Consider the following 18,529-nt stretch of genomic DNA (forward strand, 5'->3'; position numbering starts at 1 on the left):
AATGATTCAGAGTCGACTCTTTCTTTTGAGAGACAATAACTTTATACACGGTGCACTTTCAGATTTAAAACTTTGCAGGATGTTTTCATTCACTTAGAGCTGTGTTACACACTGCATGAAAGGTAATTTTCACAAATCCATAAGGGGCACTTTAAGAAAAAAGGGAGACTTGATAGTAATTTGGGTAATATTCAGTTATATTGGGATTTAGAGCTCTTTTTAATTACACTGTGTGAGGACTAAAGATTTTGCTTTGGCTGAGGTACACATGGATGTCTTTGCTGCTTTTCTCAAGGAGTATCTAATACTTAATGAAAATTATTTAGCATGCTAATAGCCTATGCATTATTATTTTCTTATAGTTTCCTAGCTATTTTAATCTTAAAAATTCTAACATTGGCATCCTTGGTAAATATGAGCAAAACATATTTTGCTCAAAATATTCACAAAAATCTAACCTTTAAGGAACATTATACTGGTAAACTTAATTAACCTGCCTTAAAATTTCCAATGTGGGACTAATACCTCAAGTAATCACTAGTTGACATGACATCAAATTCAATCTTTTTCTGGCTCAGCAGTAAATTATATTATAAATCTGTATTCCAAATAGATGCACTAGGAGCCTATAAGGCAGGAGCTTCATAAAATGGGTTTCCATGGCTGAGCAGCTGCATGTAAGCCTCACATCCGCAGATACTGGACTCTGGAGCGGTGGAAACCTGTTCTGTGAAGCCCCTTTTCTATTCCAGTGTGACTGTGTCCCAGTGTACAAAGCAAGGTCCATAAAGAAAAGGTTGGATGAGTTTGGTGCGGAAGAACACAGAGCCCTGAACTCAACACCATCCAACACCTTTGGGATGAACTGGAACTGATGCTCTAAACCCCACATAAATACTCCAAAATCTTGTGAAAAGCCTTCCCAGATGAGTGGAAGCTGTTATAGCTGCTAAGAGGGACTGACTCTGTATTAATGTGTCTGTTTTTAAAATGCAGTCGCTGTTTGAGTAATGGTCAGGTGTCCTAGTGTACGCAGTCATAATAAACTCTGTGAATACAACCAGTTGCTCGAGATCAGGGTTAATTTGCTTCAGAAGTATTTGGTGCTTTTGTGACCTTTTAATGAGACTACAGTAGAACAGCTCAGATTACACACAATATTTCATTATAAATAGGGTGGGGCAGAAGACCTTTGACGATCATGGCAATGATACAATCAGAGTATGTTAAATATCAGATAAACCAGCAAGAAAGAGCTTTTTTTTGCCTTTATAATACAAACCCAATTCCAAAAAAGTTGGGACACTGTACAAATTGTGAGTAAAAAAGGAATGGAATAATTTACAAATCTCATAAACTTATATTTTATTCACAATAGAATATAGATAACATATCAAATGTTGAAAGTGAGACATTTTGAAATGTCATGCCAAATATTGGCTCATTTTGGATTTCATGAGAGCTACACATTCCAAAAAAGTTGGGACAGGTAGCAATAAGAGGCCGGAAAAATTAAATGTACATATAAGGAACAGCTGGAAGACCAATTTGCAACTTATTAGGTCAACTGGCAACATGATTGGGTATAAAAAGAGCCTCTCAGAGTAGCAGTGTCTCTCAGAAGTCAAGCAGGCAGCATTGGTGTTAACCGCCATGCAAATTATGCAAATGTTTACTAAACTCTATTTAATATTAATGCTGTGTAATTGGAAGTAAAATGTTAAAAAGGTAATGTTAGGGTGGGGCTTGTGAGGCCTCAGGTCTTGACTTTGCTTAGGCCTTTGCTTTGCTGCCCTGTATGATAATAACAGTTCGTGTCATTAAACATTTAAGAGTAAGTGTCCTATTTATGATTCAAACAACCTGAGCTTGTGTGAGTCGATCGTGGGCCTTTTCTGACGTATCAAAATAGAAGTACTGTTTTTGATACTAATTAGGCAATAAGTAAAAAAAAAAAAGTAAGGTTGTGATATGCCTTCAGAGGACTTGGAATATGATGCATGAGAAAACACTTTTACACTTTTGGGTGATTATTAAACTTCAAAGTGCATCAGTATTGAAATCAGCAAACATGTGCGAGTGATCTAACCCTGTAAGTTAATTGAAATACTTCTCTTGCAGTTTCTCTCAAATCTGTAAATCTAAGCCACAACAGGAAGAGTAATAATGGGACAGGGAGGGAGTCGCTGTGAAAAGACTAAATGAAATGAACACAGAGAATGATGGAGTGGTGGAACATTTATGGCAGAGGTCATGGAAAGAAAACACAAAAACCATGACATAATGGAGAATAATGAAAAACTAAATTTGGAAACTGAAGAGATTCACATGTCCAGATCCTGATGACGGCTAATTCAAATCCCAGTCTGGAAAATAGAATTACAAATAATGCTGTAGACAGGGAGGCCAAAAGGCCTTCCACCAGCTTCTAGAACATTGTTTGATACTCAAAAAAAAAAAAAGGTTAAAATTAAGCAGAAGTCAGGAATGGAGTAAAAAAAAAAAACTCAACTTTGTGGAGACAAATGAGAGAATGCATGTGTTAGAATTGAGATCTTGGTAGTCTCTCGCCGTTCAAAAGTTCCAATACATAACTGTGGTCTGAAAACCTGAACATCTGAGACTAAGAGATGTATTCCCAGTGGCCATAACATGTGGAAGCTCTACACTGTAAAAAAATATTACGTAAAATTTACGGTAAAAAAACGGCAGCTGTGGTTGCCGGAATTTTACCGTAAAAAATATGGTAGCAACGTTTTAAGTTTTACGGTTTTAACTTAAATTTACAGTTAAATACCGTAATTTCATTAGCTGATACAATGTTAATATACCAACCTGTTGAAGTACTGAAATCTGTTTTGTAGCTTTGTAATTCACTGATAACCACCAAATGCAGGAGGTGATGAGAAAGTCACACGATGAACCAAAGCCCATCACAAGCAGCTTTTAAATAATAACATATATAGAAGATGCACAGCGTCATTCACACAAACACTAAACACCATCACGGTAACACACATGAAACTGAAATAATGCAATAAACATTCATTTAACAACATTAGGTGTAACACACAACCCTAATATACAAAACTGATAAGACAAAACTAAGAAGAAACAGTTATTTCAACAAAAAAACATCAAATTTGAAATGTAATGCAGGGAATTCTGGGAATGTCAATTTACGGTTATTCACTGTAAATTATACGGTCTGTTTCACTTCAAAAACGATAAAACTACAGTAAAAAAATCCAATACATGTAATGTCCAATACAGTTTTTCACCGTATATAGTAGGGGAATTTACCGTTAACCATTTAACAGGTTTTTACTGTAGCATTTTTACAGTCTTTTACCAATAAATTCACGGTAATTTTTTACAGTTTAGGCTACAGTTGAGGAAATGATGAAATTGGAGAGAGAGTGTCTGTGGTATGAAGAAAGACACATGCCAGTTCAATTTAGTGGAATCATCCGTGATGCCAAACCTGCCAAGGCCTTCATCAAATCAATAAACTCCTTCCTAGGGTATTATGGATCCTAATATGGATGCGAGGGCCGAAAGAGACAAGGATGTCTGCAGGACACACAGCTGTTTTAAGCAACAAACATGAAAATCTCAGAAGCCTCAGGGGACTGAACGAAACTGACAGATGGAAAGCGACTGAGTTCAGACAATTTAAAAGCCGTTCACAGGAAAGATTGTTCTGGAAGGTTACATTCCAGAGAACTGTTGAAAGAGGGTTTCCTTGTTTACAGTGTTGACCGGATGCTGCAGGTTACAGATGATGCAGTCCAGTTTGAGGCTCTGGATGAGTGCAGTGCCTTCACATTTCAAAGCTGCAATAAGAAACTGAAACGAACGGTTCAGTCTGGGACATCTTTATTGCTGCAGTCTGTAAAAAAATCTGTATACATTTTTTTTTTCTCATTTTACTGTGTTCTATTAAAGTCTGCGCTGCTGTGAGCTTCAGGGGGAGTCACTGTAAATTTGACATCTTTCTCTCATCTGACAGCTGTAATCAATCTCTATTTTTCTCTCTCTCTCTTTTGTAAGAGTCATGGTAATGCAGTCATTAAAAGTGCATTAGTTCTTACCCACGTTTTCAGCACCTTTGGGTCCACAAATATTGTTTACCATATATTTGAAAAAGTCTTATTTAAAGAGTTAAAAGGCATGAACCAAACCACAATGCAAAAAAAAGGCATTTATAGACAAAAGACAAACAAGACTGAGAACTGAATGGCTTTAATGGGGGAAGGAACTACAATCCCACGAAGCATTGCAAATTAAAAATGGTGGAGGAATATAAAACTATTCATTTAAAGTGGTTGAATAATATATGTAGAGATAAGTTTATTGTCAAATAAGCGTATACAAATATATAAGTAAGGATGTTCCCTGCAGAGCTCTTTTGCTGAGATTGACTGATTGGAGGAATTTTCTTTACAACATCATATTTTAGTTTAGTTTAGTTTTTTGCCATAATGACAGTTGCAGAAGAGAAACTGTACTTTTACACAAGGAGGAAGAAAAAGTCTGTAGAGGGATGAATATAGTTGTAAAATATGACTAGAAAAAAATATGGTGTGGACATACCAGAGTCATTAGTGATTTCTTATATAGGACACTGCTGTAATAGGCATTTATGGACAGTTTAGCCATTAATGTAGTAAATCCAAGATTATACATTTAATGGCACACTTGTATTTCTATGCATATGCATTTAATATTAACTAATAGATTAACTGTACTTGATTATTTTGAAGGGCAAATTGCATATGAAGTTCATGACATTTTTTTCTTACTATCATACTTCATATTATAATCATTTCAGTTTTGCCAATAATCCAGGGACCCCAAACAACAAACCAAAAACGCTTTAGACCACGACGTTTTTTGATGCACTGTACATCTGCTACAAAGAGATATTTAGAATGCTGAAACATATACAATTATGATTTATGTTTATTTATAAAATAACTAATCACAAGTATGTGTTCAAAATATGAAAAATGATGACGTGTGCACATTTTATAAACATGCATGCATGATGTAGCATAATATATGTCTGTTTTTAAAAAAGTGACTACTAATGTAAATGATATTTATAAATAATATCAGGTATGATATGATTTAGTAGGAAAACTGTTTAATGGAATGTGCTGATGGGGCTAATGACAGACAAAAGAGGTTACACAACAGTTTGTTGTTTTTGTAAACACAGCAGCCTTTAATTCTATCTTTAGCTGCCCTTTCTGATTGCGTTGCTTTATTTGATATATTCACTCTGCCGAAGTCAAGAAAAAAAGGGAAATGAAAATGAAAGTGAGCTTGAAATAATTTTTACAGTAAATGGCTGCAGGTTGACCAACTCCAAAAATTCTGAGCATTGCAAAATAACATTTGGAAATCACTCGTTTAATAACTGTTTGCAGTTTTCACAGCTATACAACAAATTGAATAAGTCACAGAAATAAGAGGTTATGAAATTGTTGCATAAAATGTATCACATCTAGTGATAAGTCCATGTACAGGAAGTATAAAAACCATATATATATATATATTTATATACTAGATAACTATAATAAATTGGCAAGATGTAAACAGTTCATACATATGTGCATACATGACGCCTGCGTCAGAAAAAAAAATCAAAAAACACAACTGAAGGCAGCAAATGGTGAATAAACGTTGAGACAGTCCGTGAAGAATCATCCAGTTAACATGGCAACGCCACAACATGCGAGTTTTCATCAGTTCAGAACAACCTATAGACAATTCTTTCCAAACACCTAAATGGACTAATACAAATAAGGCACTTTATGACCAAAATAAACTATCCAAGCCATCCGTGTGTTTTTCTTTTTGCTTTGTTTAGTCTCTAAACTCCAACCTCGCAGGTCAGAGACGCCATTCTCTCTTCCCTAAAATGTCCAAGTGCTTCAAACCAAGTGCTTCAGCGGGCTGGAGACGAGCTGACCTGTAAACAGTAACATGGAAATGCGTGGTTCCTTCTCATTTGGCCTCCACCTGCTCCAGCAGAGGGTTGGCCTCTTTCTCAGGCGTCTTGATGCTGTCTGTACTCACGATGCAGGTGGGCCGATGGCGATTGAGCATCAGTATGAGCTGCTGTCGTTCGTGCTTTAGCTCCTCGATCTGTGCTTTCAGCTCCGAGTTCATCATCTCTAGACGCTCCGATTTTAGTTACTTTTTTTATTTTTATGAAGTAACACAATATTGTGATGCATTACTTTTAAAAGTAACTTTCCCCAACACTGACTGAGGCTTTTACAGACGACTTACCCTTTGTAGATACTCTGTTCTTTCTTTCTTTTTGTTTCGACATCTTGCTGCTGCCACTTTGTTTTTCTCTCGCCGTCTTTTCCTCCGGTCTTCCTCTTCATCTTTCTGTACGAGTGGCAACAGCAAAATAAGACAATTAAGGCTTTCTATAGGTTTTTATACGCTACATTTCCTATGTGCCAATAAAGTACTTCATTTGTTTAGGAAACCAGGTTATAACATTCAGTTCACCTTTAAATTCAAGGAAGTTGCATTCAATATAAAAATAAATAATAAGTCAATAAGAGTGAAACTTTTGGAGCCAAGAACAGCACATTTGTCTCTGCTGGTAAACTTCTGATCATTATTTACAGCTTAAATACTTTTTGACCACAAAGTGACATTGCATTTTGTTCCAAGATGAGAATTCATTTCTGGTTGCGCTTTATTTATATATGTTACATAAGTCAAAGAAAAAAGGACAGACCTTGAAACCTGTTAATTTCAAGAGAGAAAAAGCTTCCTGTTTGCCATCAGATTGTGAAATGCAAGAATGAACTGAAATATCAACAGGCATTTGCTGAATGAAATCTGTAGGACGTGTCTTAAAAATATTCAAATGTTTTGAAAATGGTAGAAAATATAGCCAGTCATAAATGTAATGCACTCAGTGTGTTAATCAGCCAATAATTAGTCTGTATTAATCAGTGCTCTCTGAACTTGCTGATCACATAAACCCAGCATTTTAGCCTTCATTGGAAGTGAGTAATAATAATGCAAGTCATGGGGTTTAATACACACTTCTTTGTTAAATAACATTCAATCAGTCTGCATTGAAGGAATAGTTCACTTAAAATTTGTTGAAAATGTACTAAGGCCATCCAAGATCAGGATGAGTGTGTTTCTTCATCAGATTTGGAGAAATGTAGCATTTCATCAGTGTCTCAGCAATGGATGCTCTGCAGTGAATGGGTGCCGTCAGAATGAGAGTCCAAACAGCTGATAAAAACATCACAATAATCCACAGCTCTCCAGTCCATCAGTTAATGTCTTGAGAAGACAAAAGCTGAAACACATCCAGCATTAAGACGTTTTTAACGTCAAACCATTGCTCGACTGTAAACGGTGCTTGATCTGTGCAGATGTCTCTCCTGATTCAGACCAGATGACTTTTTCACTGCAGGAAGCATTATTATGGATTATGGACTTTATCCAGATTATTTTAGCAAAAGCAATTTCAAAGATTTATTTCTTTTGTCTTCTCCAGATGTGAACTGATGGACTGGAGTGGTGTGGATTATTGGGATGTTTTTATCAGCTGTTTGGACTCTCATTCTGACGGCACCCATTCACTGCAGAGCATCCAGTGCTGAGACACAGATGCAATGCTACATTTCTCCAAACCTGATGAAGAACAAACTCATCTACATCTCGAACGCCTTGAGGGTGAGCCCCTTTTTTAGCTAACTTTGAATTTTGGGTGAACTATTATTCTTATAACAGTAACAGCTGTTCAGTCAGCATGAATGCTCTCCCTCCACTGTTTTATTAACGGTTCCCTCAAACAAGAATCTGTTGCTATTCTCAGTCAAAATACAAGTAAATGAAAAGGCAGGGAACATAATTCAATATAAAATATGTAATTATAATTGAAATTAATTTTGAGATGTAACTGCCTCTTTAAGTTATTGGCTAAACAGTACAGAAACATTTGTACTGCTTGTTCTGGTGCGGAAGTATTTCATGCATTTCAAGTATTTTAAAACATCTATTAAACAAGGTTTTCCTGTCTTTCTCCTGTCAAGTCTATAAATCATCAATAAGGCCACTATGGAGTTTTTTTCTTCTTCTGTCACTGTGTACAAATAAAAACACTATATTTTGCTTTAATGTTTCATTTGTGCTTTACTTAGATTCACAGTTTTTTAATTCAGTCTTTCGCTTGAACAGTCACTTTCTATCCACTAGATGGAGTCACTGTAGAATGCACAGTATTGTGCCAGATGTGCATACTAAAAACATGATGCAAGATTTACTTCCTAACTTCATTCAGAGATTTCTAGTTAACTTCACAATAATCACAAAGAAACGGCAAGCACCACTTAAACATGATATTTTGAAGCAGAAACACTGAAGTAGTATTTTCTTGTAAAATGCACTCTAATAACTAATCATTTTTTACAGTGCATGTACTGCAGACGTTTGGAAAGCAATATCAAATAATGGACTGAACATTAATAAACCTGACTAAATCCAGATGATTAAATCAGTTTACAGCTCTGCTATCGGGTTTGGGTTTCCTGCAGATGAATCATTTAGATGCTGCATATACGAAACAGGCCTCACATACTGATGTGCACTAGTTCAATACAACAGCGCTTTTTCCTAAAGATGCCCCTAAATTTCGATCCCCAAGCTACAGGATGAAAGGTGCTCACCTCGGCTTTAATAGGGAGCGGCCGCTTGCCCAGCTTCCCCAGTAGATGTAACGGGGACAGCATGGCCCCAAGGTTGCAGAGGTCGGCGTATTTCAGGTGTTCAGTCAGCGTGGTGGCAGAAATGCCCGCTAGAGGGCCCAGACTGGGCAGCGAGCCGGCGGTCACCGAGGGGTCCGGTATCTGTCCCGGCATCATGTCACAAACGCCCGTGACCACAGCTGCAGAAAAGAGCCGAGGCATCATGAGAGAACTTGTCTTTTGAAATGTAAATTATTAAAGCAATAAGCCCCAAGAAGCTAACAACAGCTGTTATAAATTCACTGTAAACCACGGCTTCACGGGGCTTATTGCTGTTATAAAACTGTTATTCACATATACGTAGTAAGGTTTCACAAAATAAAACGGAGCAAATAAAGTGTAATGATATTAATAAACACAGTATTCTTCCACCAAACAATGTAGCTCCTCAGAAACGGTTGTGGTTGCTACAAAGTGGCTGCAGAGCAACACACAAACGTAAACAAAGGTGTGTTACTTTGTAGCGTCATTTACAACAGCTTCGAACGCGGCTCAGCCAATCAGAATCAAGCACCGGAACTCTCCGCTTTATAATTACACTTAAATTATAACTCAGAATTATTAAAGAAAAATTCTGACTGAAGTTAGAGTTTGATTACTGTACCACTACAAAATATATTTTAGATTATATTCTCTATATATATATCTCAATTTTTAAAAAATTTATTTTTTTGCATTTGCTCTGAAACAGCTTAAAGTTGTTGTTTCTTTTTAATCAAAGGAACCAGCATTTCAGCCAAACAGCCGCTGTGGCCCAATACATGGCAAGTTTTCTGCACGGTTTTCACTAAATTAACAAATAGGAACCTATATCACAATACGTTAAACAGCAATATTACTAGAGGTCGACCGATTGCACCCTAGGCTGTAAAATGTTATATTGTGCATTTTTCAGTGAAATGTTTGTCTTTCTGTGGCTCTGATAAAGTATGCTTCATATAGAGAGCTATCATTTAGATTGTGCTTTTTCTTTCCTTTCGCTCTGTCTTTTGTTTTTTTGTTTTTAACACCGAACTTCAAACTCATCTATGCGGCTTTGTTCATTCTTGAAGTAAACTTTTGCCCGTTTGGTGATTAAATCAACTGTTTTAAACGCGTCCGGTGTTTTAAGATTAATGGAAGCTGTATAAGTAGCTATTATTTCTTGTTAGAGTGTGTTAATTTGAACATTTACTATTACTAATACATTTTAAAATTACAACGTTTTTTTTAATTTTTTTACTTTAGTTAAACTATGACCTAACTTTAATGATCAATGCATCAAGCATGGTTCAGTACAGTTTTTTTATTTTTATAGTAAAGCACTATTTTTAGCGTCTAGTATCGGTTAATTAATCAGTATCGGCCAGTGTGGTCCAACCTAGCTATCAGTATCGGTAAAATCCACTATCGGTCGACCTCTAATATTTATCAGCATACTAACATATTTGAATATAACAAATAGGCCACTGCATTTCTGAATGATGATGCAAATGAATCAGAGATTTGAATCAGTTCATTCAAACAAGTTTGAATGTACATTACATTTACATTTATGTATTTAGCTGACACTTTTATTCAAAGCAACATACAATAGGAGAACAAGAGCAATCTGTCATAGAGCCAATTTTTCCTATTTACTGAAAATGAGAGTTATGTTCATCTCGCAGCAGCAAACATCAGATCGGCTGATGGACAAGAATGATCAGAATAAGCTTGTTTACAAACTCGTTTATTTGGAATACAGATTTATGCATTTATGAATTGTATCTATATAGTATTAGAGGATCATATTGTATTTCTGCTAATAATCATTTCTGATTTAACTCCTGTTTAAATCCTGAATAATTACATACAGAAATATATTGTGTCAAACATGCATCAAAAATGTATAGGTCAAACTCTATATCCTACGCAAATGAATGATAAACATTACCAGCATCTCCACATTACTTGTCAAATATGTGTCCTGAAATCATCACACGCAGCACACTGGGTCATTTAATTAAAAAATTGGCCACATTTGTGTAAGTACATTTTATTTGGATTAGTTGTGTCTATTATCAAGATCACCAAGCTGTGCGGCGCTAGTTACTGTGGCAATGAAATCCTGTAAAAACCCCCGTCAAGATAATTTGCGATCTAATTCCAGAGAGACTGTTCAGCGCTTATTGTTCATTGATACACTTTGTTGTCAGCAAGTATTACACTCTTCTGAAAGCCAAACTACCAGAAGACTTCCTTACAGTGAAATTTAGCTGGAATACACGCATCACCTTCAAAAGAAATCCAAAAGTGATACAAAGTCTCTAAATGCATTTAACGACTTCAAATACGCATCTGTCACTGGAATCCATTATGCAGACTTTATCCGACAATAATAAAGAATGAACCAAAAACATATTTTTTTGAATGTCCATTGTGCCCATGCACTGCCCATACAGTAAGATATCCACTTACAGACCCTTGGCAAGAGAAGCTGCTCTTTTCCCCCTTTTTTATGAGAGGCACAAAACTAGACCCAGACACATTCTCCTTTAAGCCGTGGAGAGAAGTACTGATCGCGTCAGCCAAGATCCGCCCGCTACCAATGTTTCCTCCGTCCAAATCTGTGCACTGTCAGCTGAGAGGAATGTGGCCGCAGAGGAACAAGACAATGTCATCGGCCTACACAAGTCCTCCTCAAATCAAAACCTTTCAGACGCAGTGTGCATTCTGTCTGTAGCTTTGAGAGAGCATTCTCACAGCCTGCTCGATGAACTACAGAGAGTGACCAACTACCAGTGTTGGGAAGGTTACTTTGGAAATGTAATAGGTTACAGATTACAAGTTACCAGTTTTAGTTATCTAAAATGTAACAAGTAGTGTAACTATTTCAATTACTTTATCAAAGTAATGTAACTGATTACATTCGATTACTTTTCTACATTTTTATAATGTTTTCAATTCACTTTCAAACATGTAAAGCAGGCAGGTTTAACCTTACAGTAGCGCTCAACACTGATACCTCTCAGACTTTCACAATCCTTCACCACTTGAATTAAGATGATAATCATTTCATTTTAAAGCACAGCCACCTCAAAATCAGACTTTAGCAGCTCTCCTTATGTTGAGATCATTCTGAGGCTAAATGCAGATTTTAAAACCATAACAAGAAATAGTTTAGTAGCTATGATATTGTTTTTGAAATCAAATCTTTGCATAGTTATGACGGGAAACACTGGCATCTAACAATCTCTTGGAAAAAAAAAAAAGTATATACATAAACCCAAATAGGAAATAAAACAGTTATCGAATAATCATCTGTGGCCTAAACTCCTGAAACATTGGTGTCTCTTATTTTAGAGCAGTCGCTGCAATTTATGAAAGAAATCAATCAAATCTCTATGTGTGTGAATAAAATCAGATGTAACCCCCTTTGTAATCGCTAACATTTTCAGAAGTAACTGTAATTTAACGACACATTTATTCTCAGTAAATGAAGTAATTTAGTTACATGTAACAGTTACTTCCCAACACTGCCAACTTACACGAATGCTCTTCTTGAAGAAACGGCCTCACGATGACACAAGCAATCACTGCCATATGTGAACCGCTGCAAGACACACACAACACTTCTGACTCAGAGGACGTTTCATTAGTCTTTGCTAAGGCAAGCTATCATTGCTCATACCGAGAGTTAGTCATTTAAACAAATCCCTAACCCCAAGCAGGCTACTAACACGGGCACGTGGCTCGTCATGCATCATTTCTTCAATTATGCAGCTTGTTGAGGTGTAGTGTGCTTTACTTTTAACTTCTGCCAGGCGGATGATAAAATGAGTGAACCTGTTCCATTCAAAAAAAGGACCGAGTCAAATGTAGAGCGCTTATGATGCACCAAATTACAGCAACCAATAATATACGGCTGGAAATGTATTTTTTTAGTTTCAGTTGAAACGGTGCAGCACTTAATCAATGGCTTGTTTTGACACCGTCAGTGTGTATTTTGTTCCCACCACGTAGATAAACTATAACAGGTGAGCATGTCAGATGTGTGGATGCTATTGCTGGATTTACTTTTGTGCTGTTTTCAGTTAATGTGACTAAACATTATCTGTAGCACACCTGTCATCCAATAATCACAACAAGCTTTGTTACGCTTGTTATAAAACATACTCTCAAATGCTGGCAATCTTATGATGAAATACAAACAACAAATGTGGTTTCGACACTCTTTACTGTGGCGTAACGATCGCTGTAGTGCCTCAGTTCAGAAGCAGTTTAAAGAAACAGAACAACTTACTGAAATGAATCATGTCTCGTTTAATCAATCAATCAGTGTTTCAACCGCAGAAAAACGCCAGTAAATCAACTTGTAATTAAACAAGGTCATGTAATGTTACATTTACCTCATTCAATGACTGCAAAATCATTGGTCAGCTAGAAAGAAAAATTATCTGAGAGGCACTATATTATGAACTTTTAGTTTAGTCCATTTCTGTTATAGTTCCTTCCAGTTCCTGCTTTTCCTTATTTGTCTTTGTGTGGATAATAATAAATACATGTTTATATTTCTTCATCTTCGTCGTGCACTTGTCATGGATTAGGTAAAAAATAACTTTAAAAAAAATACAGCTAACTAATACAATAAAAACATGATAACATAATAAAAAACATGATTTTTATTATTTTATTTAAAAAACTGAGTTATCTGTTTTTGCAAATAAACACTTCATATATATATATATATACATACATAAACATAGCCCTATATATTATATATAACTTTTTCAATTTTTTTTGATGATTAAAAAATTGATTAAATAATTGTTTATTAAATAAACTCTAGTTTTTTTTCCCCGCTAAATGAACATTTTAGTTTTGGTTTCATTATAATAATAACAACAACAAGAATAATAATAGTAATAATAATAATAATAATGTGCATTATTACAAATTATCAGACAGACACACATCCCAGAAAACCCTAGCAGCCTCATAGAAATGGTTTAAAAAACACTCAAAAAACCCAACCAAACAGCAGTTTTTCATAAGCCTCACTTGCATCTTGCAAAAAATCTAGTTCACTAATTTAGAAAGAGTTTCGGAGCTATATTTGTACTTGCCAATGATCAAACCGCCAAATATGAGACATCATCGTACCATACACTGTTTGCAGCATGCTGCAGCAATTAAAATATAGTCATCTGTACAGAGTGCACACTGTGCAGTATTCAGTATGTAGTCAGCTTATATTCCATACAAACTGAACAACTAACTCAAACCCCCCTTCAGTCTTTATTTCTGCCATATACAGTGGGGCAAATAAGTATTTGATACACTGCCGATTTTTCAAGTTTTCCCACTTGGAGAATGGAGAGATCTGTAATTTTCATCGTAGGTATACCTCAACTGTGAGAGACAGAATCAAAAACAAAATCCAGAAAATCACATTGTATGATTTTTAAATAGTTAATTTCCATTTTATTGCATGAAATAAGTATTTGATCACCTACCAACCAGCAAGAATTCTGGCTCTCACAGACCTGTTAGTTTGTCTTTAAGAAGCCCTCCTATCCTCCACTCATTACCTGTATTAATTGCACCTGTTTGAACTTGTTACCTGTATAAAAGACACCGGTCCACACACTCAATCAATCAGACTCCAACCTCTCCACTATGGGCAAGACCAAAGAGCTGTCTAAGGACACCAGGGACAAAATTGTAGACCTGCACAAGGCTGGGATGGGCTACAGGAAAATAGGCAAACAGCTTGGTGAGAAGGCAACAATTGTTGGCGCAATTATTAGAAAATGGAAGAAATTCAAGATGACTGTCAATCTCCCTCGGACTGGGGCTCCATGCAAGATCTCGCCTCGTGGAGTATCAATGATCCTGAGAAAGGTGAGGGATCAGCCTAGAACTACACGGGAGGACCTGGTCAATGACCTGAAGAGAGCTAGGACCACAGTCTCAACGGGAAATTAATTATTTAAAAATCATACAATGTGATTTTCTGGATTCTTTTTTTTTTTTTCATTCTGTCTCTCACAGTTGAGGTGTACCTACGATGAAAATTACAGATCTCTCCATTCTTTGTAAGTGGGAAAACTTTAAAAATCAGCAGTGTATCAAATACTTATTTGCCCCACTGTATTAATCAGGATCGTGTGATCAAGCATGTTTCATGAGCCTGTTGGGCTTTCAGAAGGTGTATGAGGTGTGCTGCCTTTATCTACACACACACACAGACAGACAGACAGACAGACACACACACTCCATCAACACAAGCTATCTCACTAAAAGCCCCAACGGAAAAATTATTTCCACCGTAAAATTCACCATCTCTGAAACTTTTAGCACACTCCCAAATAAAAGTTCATACGAACCAGTCAAGACAAGTATGTATTGAGGGAATGACAGCATGAAGGATTTGGAAAAATAAACCGAATCCAACACTGTTCTCTTTGTTTAGATTTGCACTGGAAAGTCCTATAGAGCGCCGTGATCCAGAGCCTGAGAGCGCTCTCTCCGCTGCCACCGTTAACTCATCTTATATTAATACTTTGCTCCATTATCACAGATAATGTGTCGCTCTAATTGATCGCTCGCCCCATTATTGTGGACAGCAGTTCTGCAAAGGTCCAGGGAGAAATACGGCGTAAGCCACAGATGTGATTTGATCATGCTGTTTGTCCAAATATAGTATGGACAACAAGCAAAATGAATACAATAATCAATCTATGTTCATGTGTTAAATTCCCCACAACTCACCCGGAGAAAGAGAGAAATTATGTTCAGCTTTTGAAACTATACATAAAAGAGTTAATAGGAGTTTAATACGAGGTTCAGTAGTTGTAACAAGTGTTGCTAAAATGGTCCAGTGTAATTTAAAGCCTGTATCTGTGTGTGCTGTGCATTTACATGCTTACCGGAGTATCATATTGTTAGCATAACAACATACTACCGTCTTACTGGAATCGAAAGAAAGTCGAATCTCTCAAATGCATAATGTGTGTAGTGCTACTTCTGCCTCTGTACAGCATCAAAGCAGTCATTCATGAAGTGTGTCATAAGCAACATTCCTACATTCGTCAGCGCCGGAAAGGTCCGTGTCATTTCGTTGCATTATGCATGCAGTTATAATAGCACTGTTATGCAATGAGAAGAGGTTTCACACATTGCTTCCAGATTTTAATCGCCCACTTCTTTGTGAGTGGAACTGAAACCCTTTTCTGAACAACTGAAAATGCTTGCTGCGCATTGTTTATCTACAAAGAGCACCGCAGTTCATTTAACTTTAACTGAAGTTTTAGATCATGTTGTAAATAGATTGAGGCAAAGACACCAATATCACATTCAGATGACGGATATCCAACGGCACTGGACATGCTCAGTGCACTGAAGGAGAAAGCATCACCCCAGGCCCTTTAATTGATATCAAATGCAAATAGAGACCACAGATATTAAAATATACACAAAGCTTCATGTCAGTTCTAGTGCCTCATCTTATGTTCTAAAACATTCAAGCAAAAGATACACACACAATAAATACTGAACTGACACATTCTCAAATTCAAACGTAAAATTTCACTCAAACTGTATTTTTATTATAATTATTATTGTCTATTTGTATTTCATTTTTCCCAGCAAACTAAAGCATTTCACTAGTGGGCTCGCACTTTTGTTACTTGCTGTATATTTGAACCTCTTATATTGAATATATGTTTAAATTTGAAAAAGTTTTGTGTGCACAGTTAGTAGCCTACTCACGCGCCATTACCACACAAGCATCTCACGAGCCTTTGCATGCACGGTGACAGCGGACACATAATGTGCAACAATAATAAAAATATGAATGTGCATATGCACCACGCCCTACAGTGACTCAATGATCTCAAAGCGGAAGTTTCTCTTATGTAACATGTAAATTCAGCTTACAGCGGTGTAGAGTCTTTCTGTCCCATCATCATCATTATCATCATTAACGCGCTATATTAGGAAGTGAGCATTCCCTATGTAGGCTACAACTAGAGATGGACACGGCCGAGTGAAATGCGTTCAAATCTGGAAATAAAGAGCTATTTAAGTTGCACTTGCGGTATGCAGATGCAGCAATAGAACACACTGCTGTTGTTGAAATATGAAATACCCACCTTCCTTATTTTGCAATGTACCATTTTGTGCATGCACACACTCGGGCCGTGTCTCAAAACCTACACACACAGCATTTTAGCGCATCTCAGGCGAGAAGCCTCTCACGATGCCCGAGAATCCTGCTGCGCGCCGGAGATGCGCAAAAACGCGCTCTGCCTAGGCGGCTCTCCGCGCTTTGAGACGCGGCCATGGAGAAACGCAGCGGCCGGACTCGAAGCCGTGCAAAAGTTGCCAAAGTCGCGCTCTTACCTGACTTTGGTCTCGAGGTGAGCGAGTGGAGTCCCTTTGAGACGTCAGCCGGAGGTCGCGAGTAGATCTTGAAGAGCGGGGATCGTTGCATCAGCTCGGGTCTGGAGCGCTGATCCCTGATCGGGAAGAGCGAGGAATGCGGAAGTCAGACGTCAGCAGGGAGGATGAGAAATGAACTGCAGGGAAAACACACATGGAGAAGTGGAGAAGTGGAGAAGCGAGGAGCAGGCTCGCTCCACCCCTTAGAAACCAGAAAACAAACATTCCGTTCACCGTCAGCGCTTTACATGCTCTCGGCTGCCAAGCTGAAGGTCCCTCAACAGTACTGTGCTGTGTGCCAGGAGCGGTCGTTCATCGGTACCGCTTCAAACACTCTCCCCTTATTTTGTTATTATGAATGCATGCATATTGCATTGATATCAGCTGTAGCCTATTTACCTGCAGATGCATGCGCAATAAAGAGTTGCTTATCGCTGACAGATTTGCTGATGTGGTTGGGGAGAGTTACTTTTAAAAGTAATGCATCACGATATTGCGTTACTCCCTAAAAAAGTAATTTTATGGAAAGCAGTGTGTTACGTTACTTGTGGGTTACTTTTTAAATCTGGACAGGGCTTGCGTATTTGTTTTTAATGTAAAAAAGTTATTCTTTTACAAAAGTAAAAGCCCTTTCACAACCACAAACGTGAAATGAATACGCCTCAGGCTGAAGGAAATGTAAATTCACGTCTGTACAGTAAACAACATGGAGAAGTGGAGAAGTGGAGAAGCGAGGAGCAGGCTCGCTCCACCCCTTAGAAACCAGAAAACAAACATTCCGTTCACCGTCAGCGCTTTACATGCTCTCGGCTGCCAAGCTGAAGGTCCCTCAACAGTACTGTGCTGTGTGCCAGGAGCGGTCGTTCATCGGTACCGCTTCAAACACTCTCCCCTTATTTTGTTATTATGGATGCATGCATTGATATCAGCTGTAGCCTATTTACCTGCAGATGCATGCGCAATAAAGAGTTGCTTATCGCTGACAGATTTGCTGATGTGGTTGGGGAGAGTTACTTTTAAAAGTAATGCATCACGATATTGCGTTACTCCCTAAAAAAAGTAATTTTATTACGTTGCTTAGTTACTTTTTATGGAAAGCAGTGTGTTACGTTACTTGTGGGTTACTTTTTAAATCTGGACAGGGCTTGCGTATTTGTTTTTAATGTAAAAAAGTTATTCTTTTACAAAAGTAAAAGCCCTTTCACAACCACAAACGTGAAATGAATACGCCTCAGGCTGAAGGAAATGTAAATTCACGTCTGTACAGTAAACAAATTGCATGAAGAATATGACGCAGGAGAAGAAAGTTCAACACTATTCAGCAA

General features: G+C 37.3%; 1 protein-coding gene across 3 annotated transcripts; it reads right to left on the reverse strand.

The window, feature by feature from the left end:
* Window positions 1–5,084: 5,084 nt before the first annotated feature.
* On the reverse strand, window positions 5,085–17,619 carry LOC107554787 (jun dimerization protein 2). 3 transcript variants are annotated; one of them, XM_016237396.1, is made up of 5 exons: window positions 17,604–17,619; window positions 17,166–17,281; window positions 8,721–8,938; window positions 6,303–6,408; window positions 5,085–6,200 (listed from the first exon to the last, which is right to left on the reverse strand). In XM_016237396.1, exons 2-5 carry the CDS (start codon window positions 17,254–17,256, stop codon window positions 6,016–6,018), a joined length of 600 nt encoding a protein of 199 aa, XP_016092882.1. In that variant the 5' UTR covers window positions 17,257–17,281; window positions 17,604–17,619; the 3' UTR covers window positions 5,085–6,015. The 3 variants fall into 3 exon arrangements, with proteins under 3 accessions (XP_016092882.1, XP_016092881.1, XP_016092880.1); XM_016237395.1 differs by lacking the exon at window positions 17,604–17,619 and adding an exon at window positions 17,439–17,547; XM_016237394.1 differs by lacking the exon at window positions 17,604–17,619 and adding an exon at window positions 17,453–17,547 and having other exon boundaries at window positions 5,086–6,200; window positions 17,166–17,341.
* Between the last annotated feature and the right edge of the window lie 910 nt (window positions 17,620–18,529).

Source organism: Sinocyclocheilus grahami, unplaced genomic scaffold, assembly GCF_001515645.1.
Source record: "Sinocyclocheilus grahami isolate Dianchi unplaced genomic scaffold, SAMN03320097.WGS_v1.1 scaffold513.1, whole genome shotgun sequence".
NCBI classification, from domain to species: domain Eukaryota; kingdom Metazoa; phylum Chordata; class Actinopteri; order Cypriniformes; family Cyprinidae; genus Sinocyclocheilus; species Sinocyclocheilus grahami.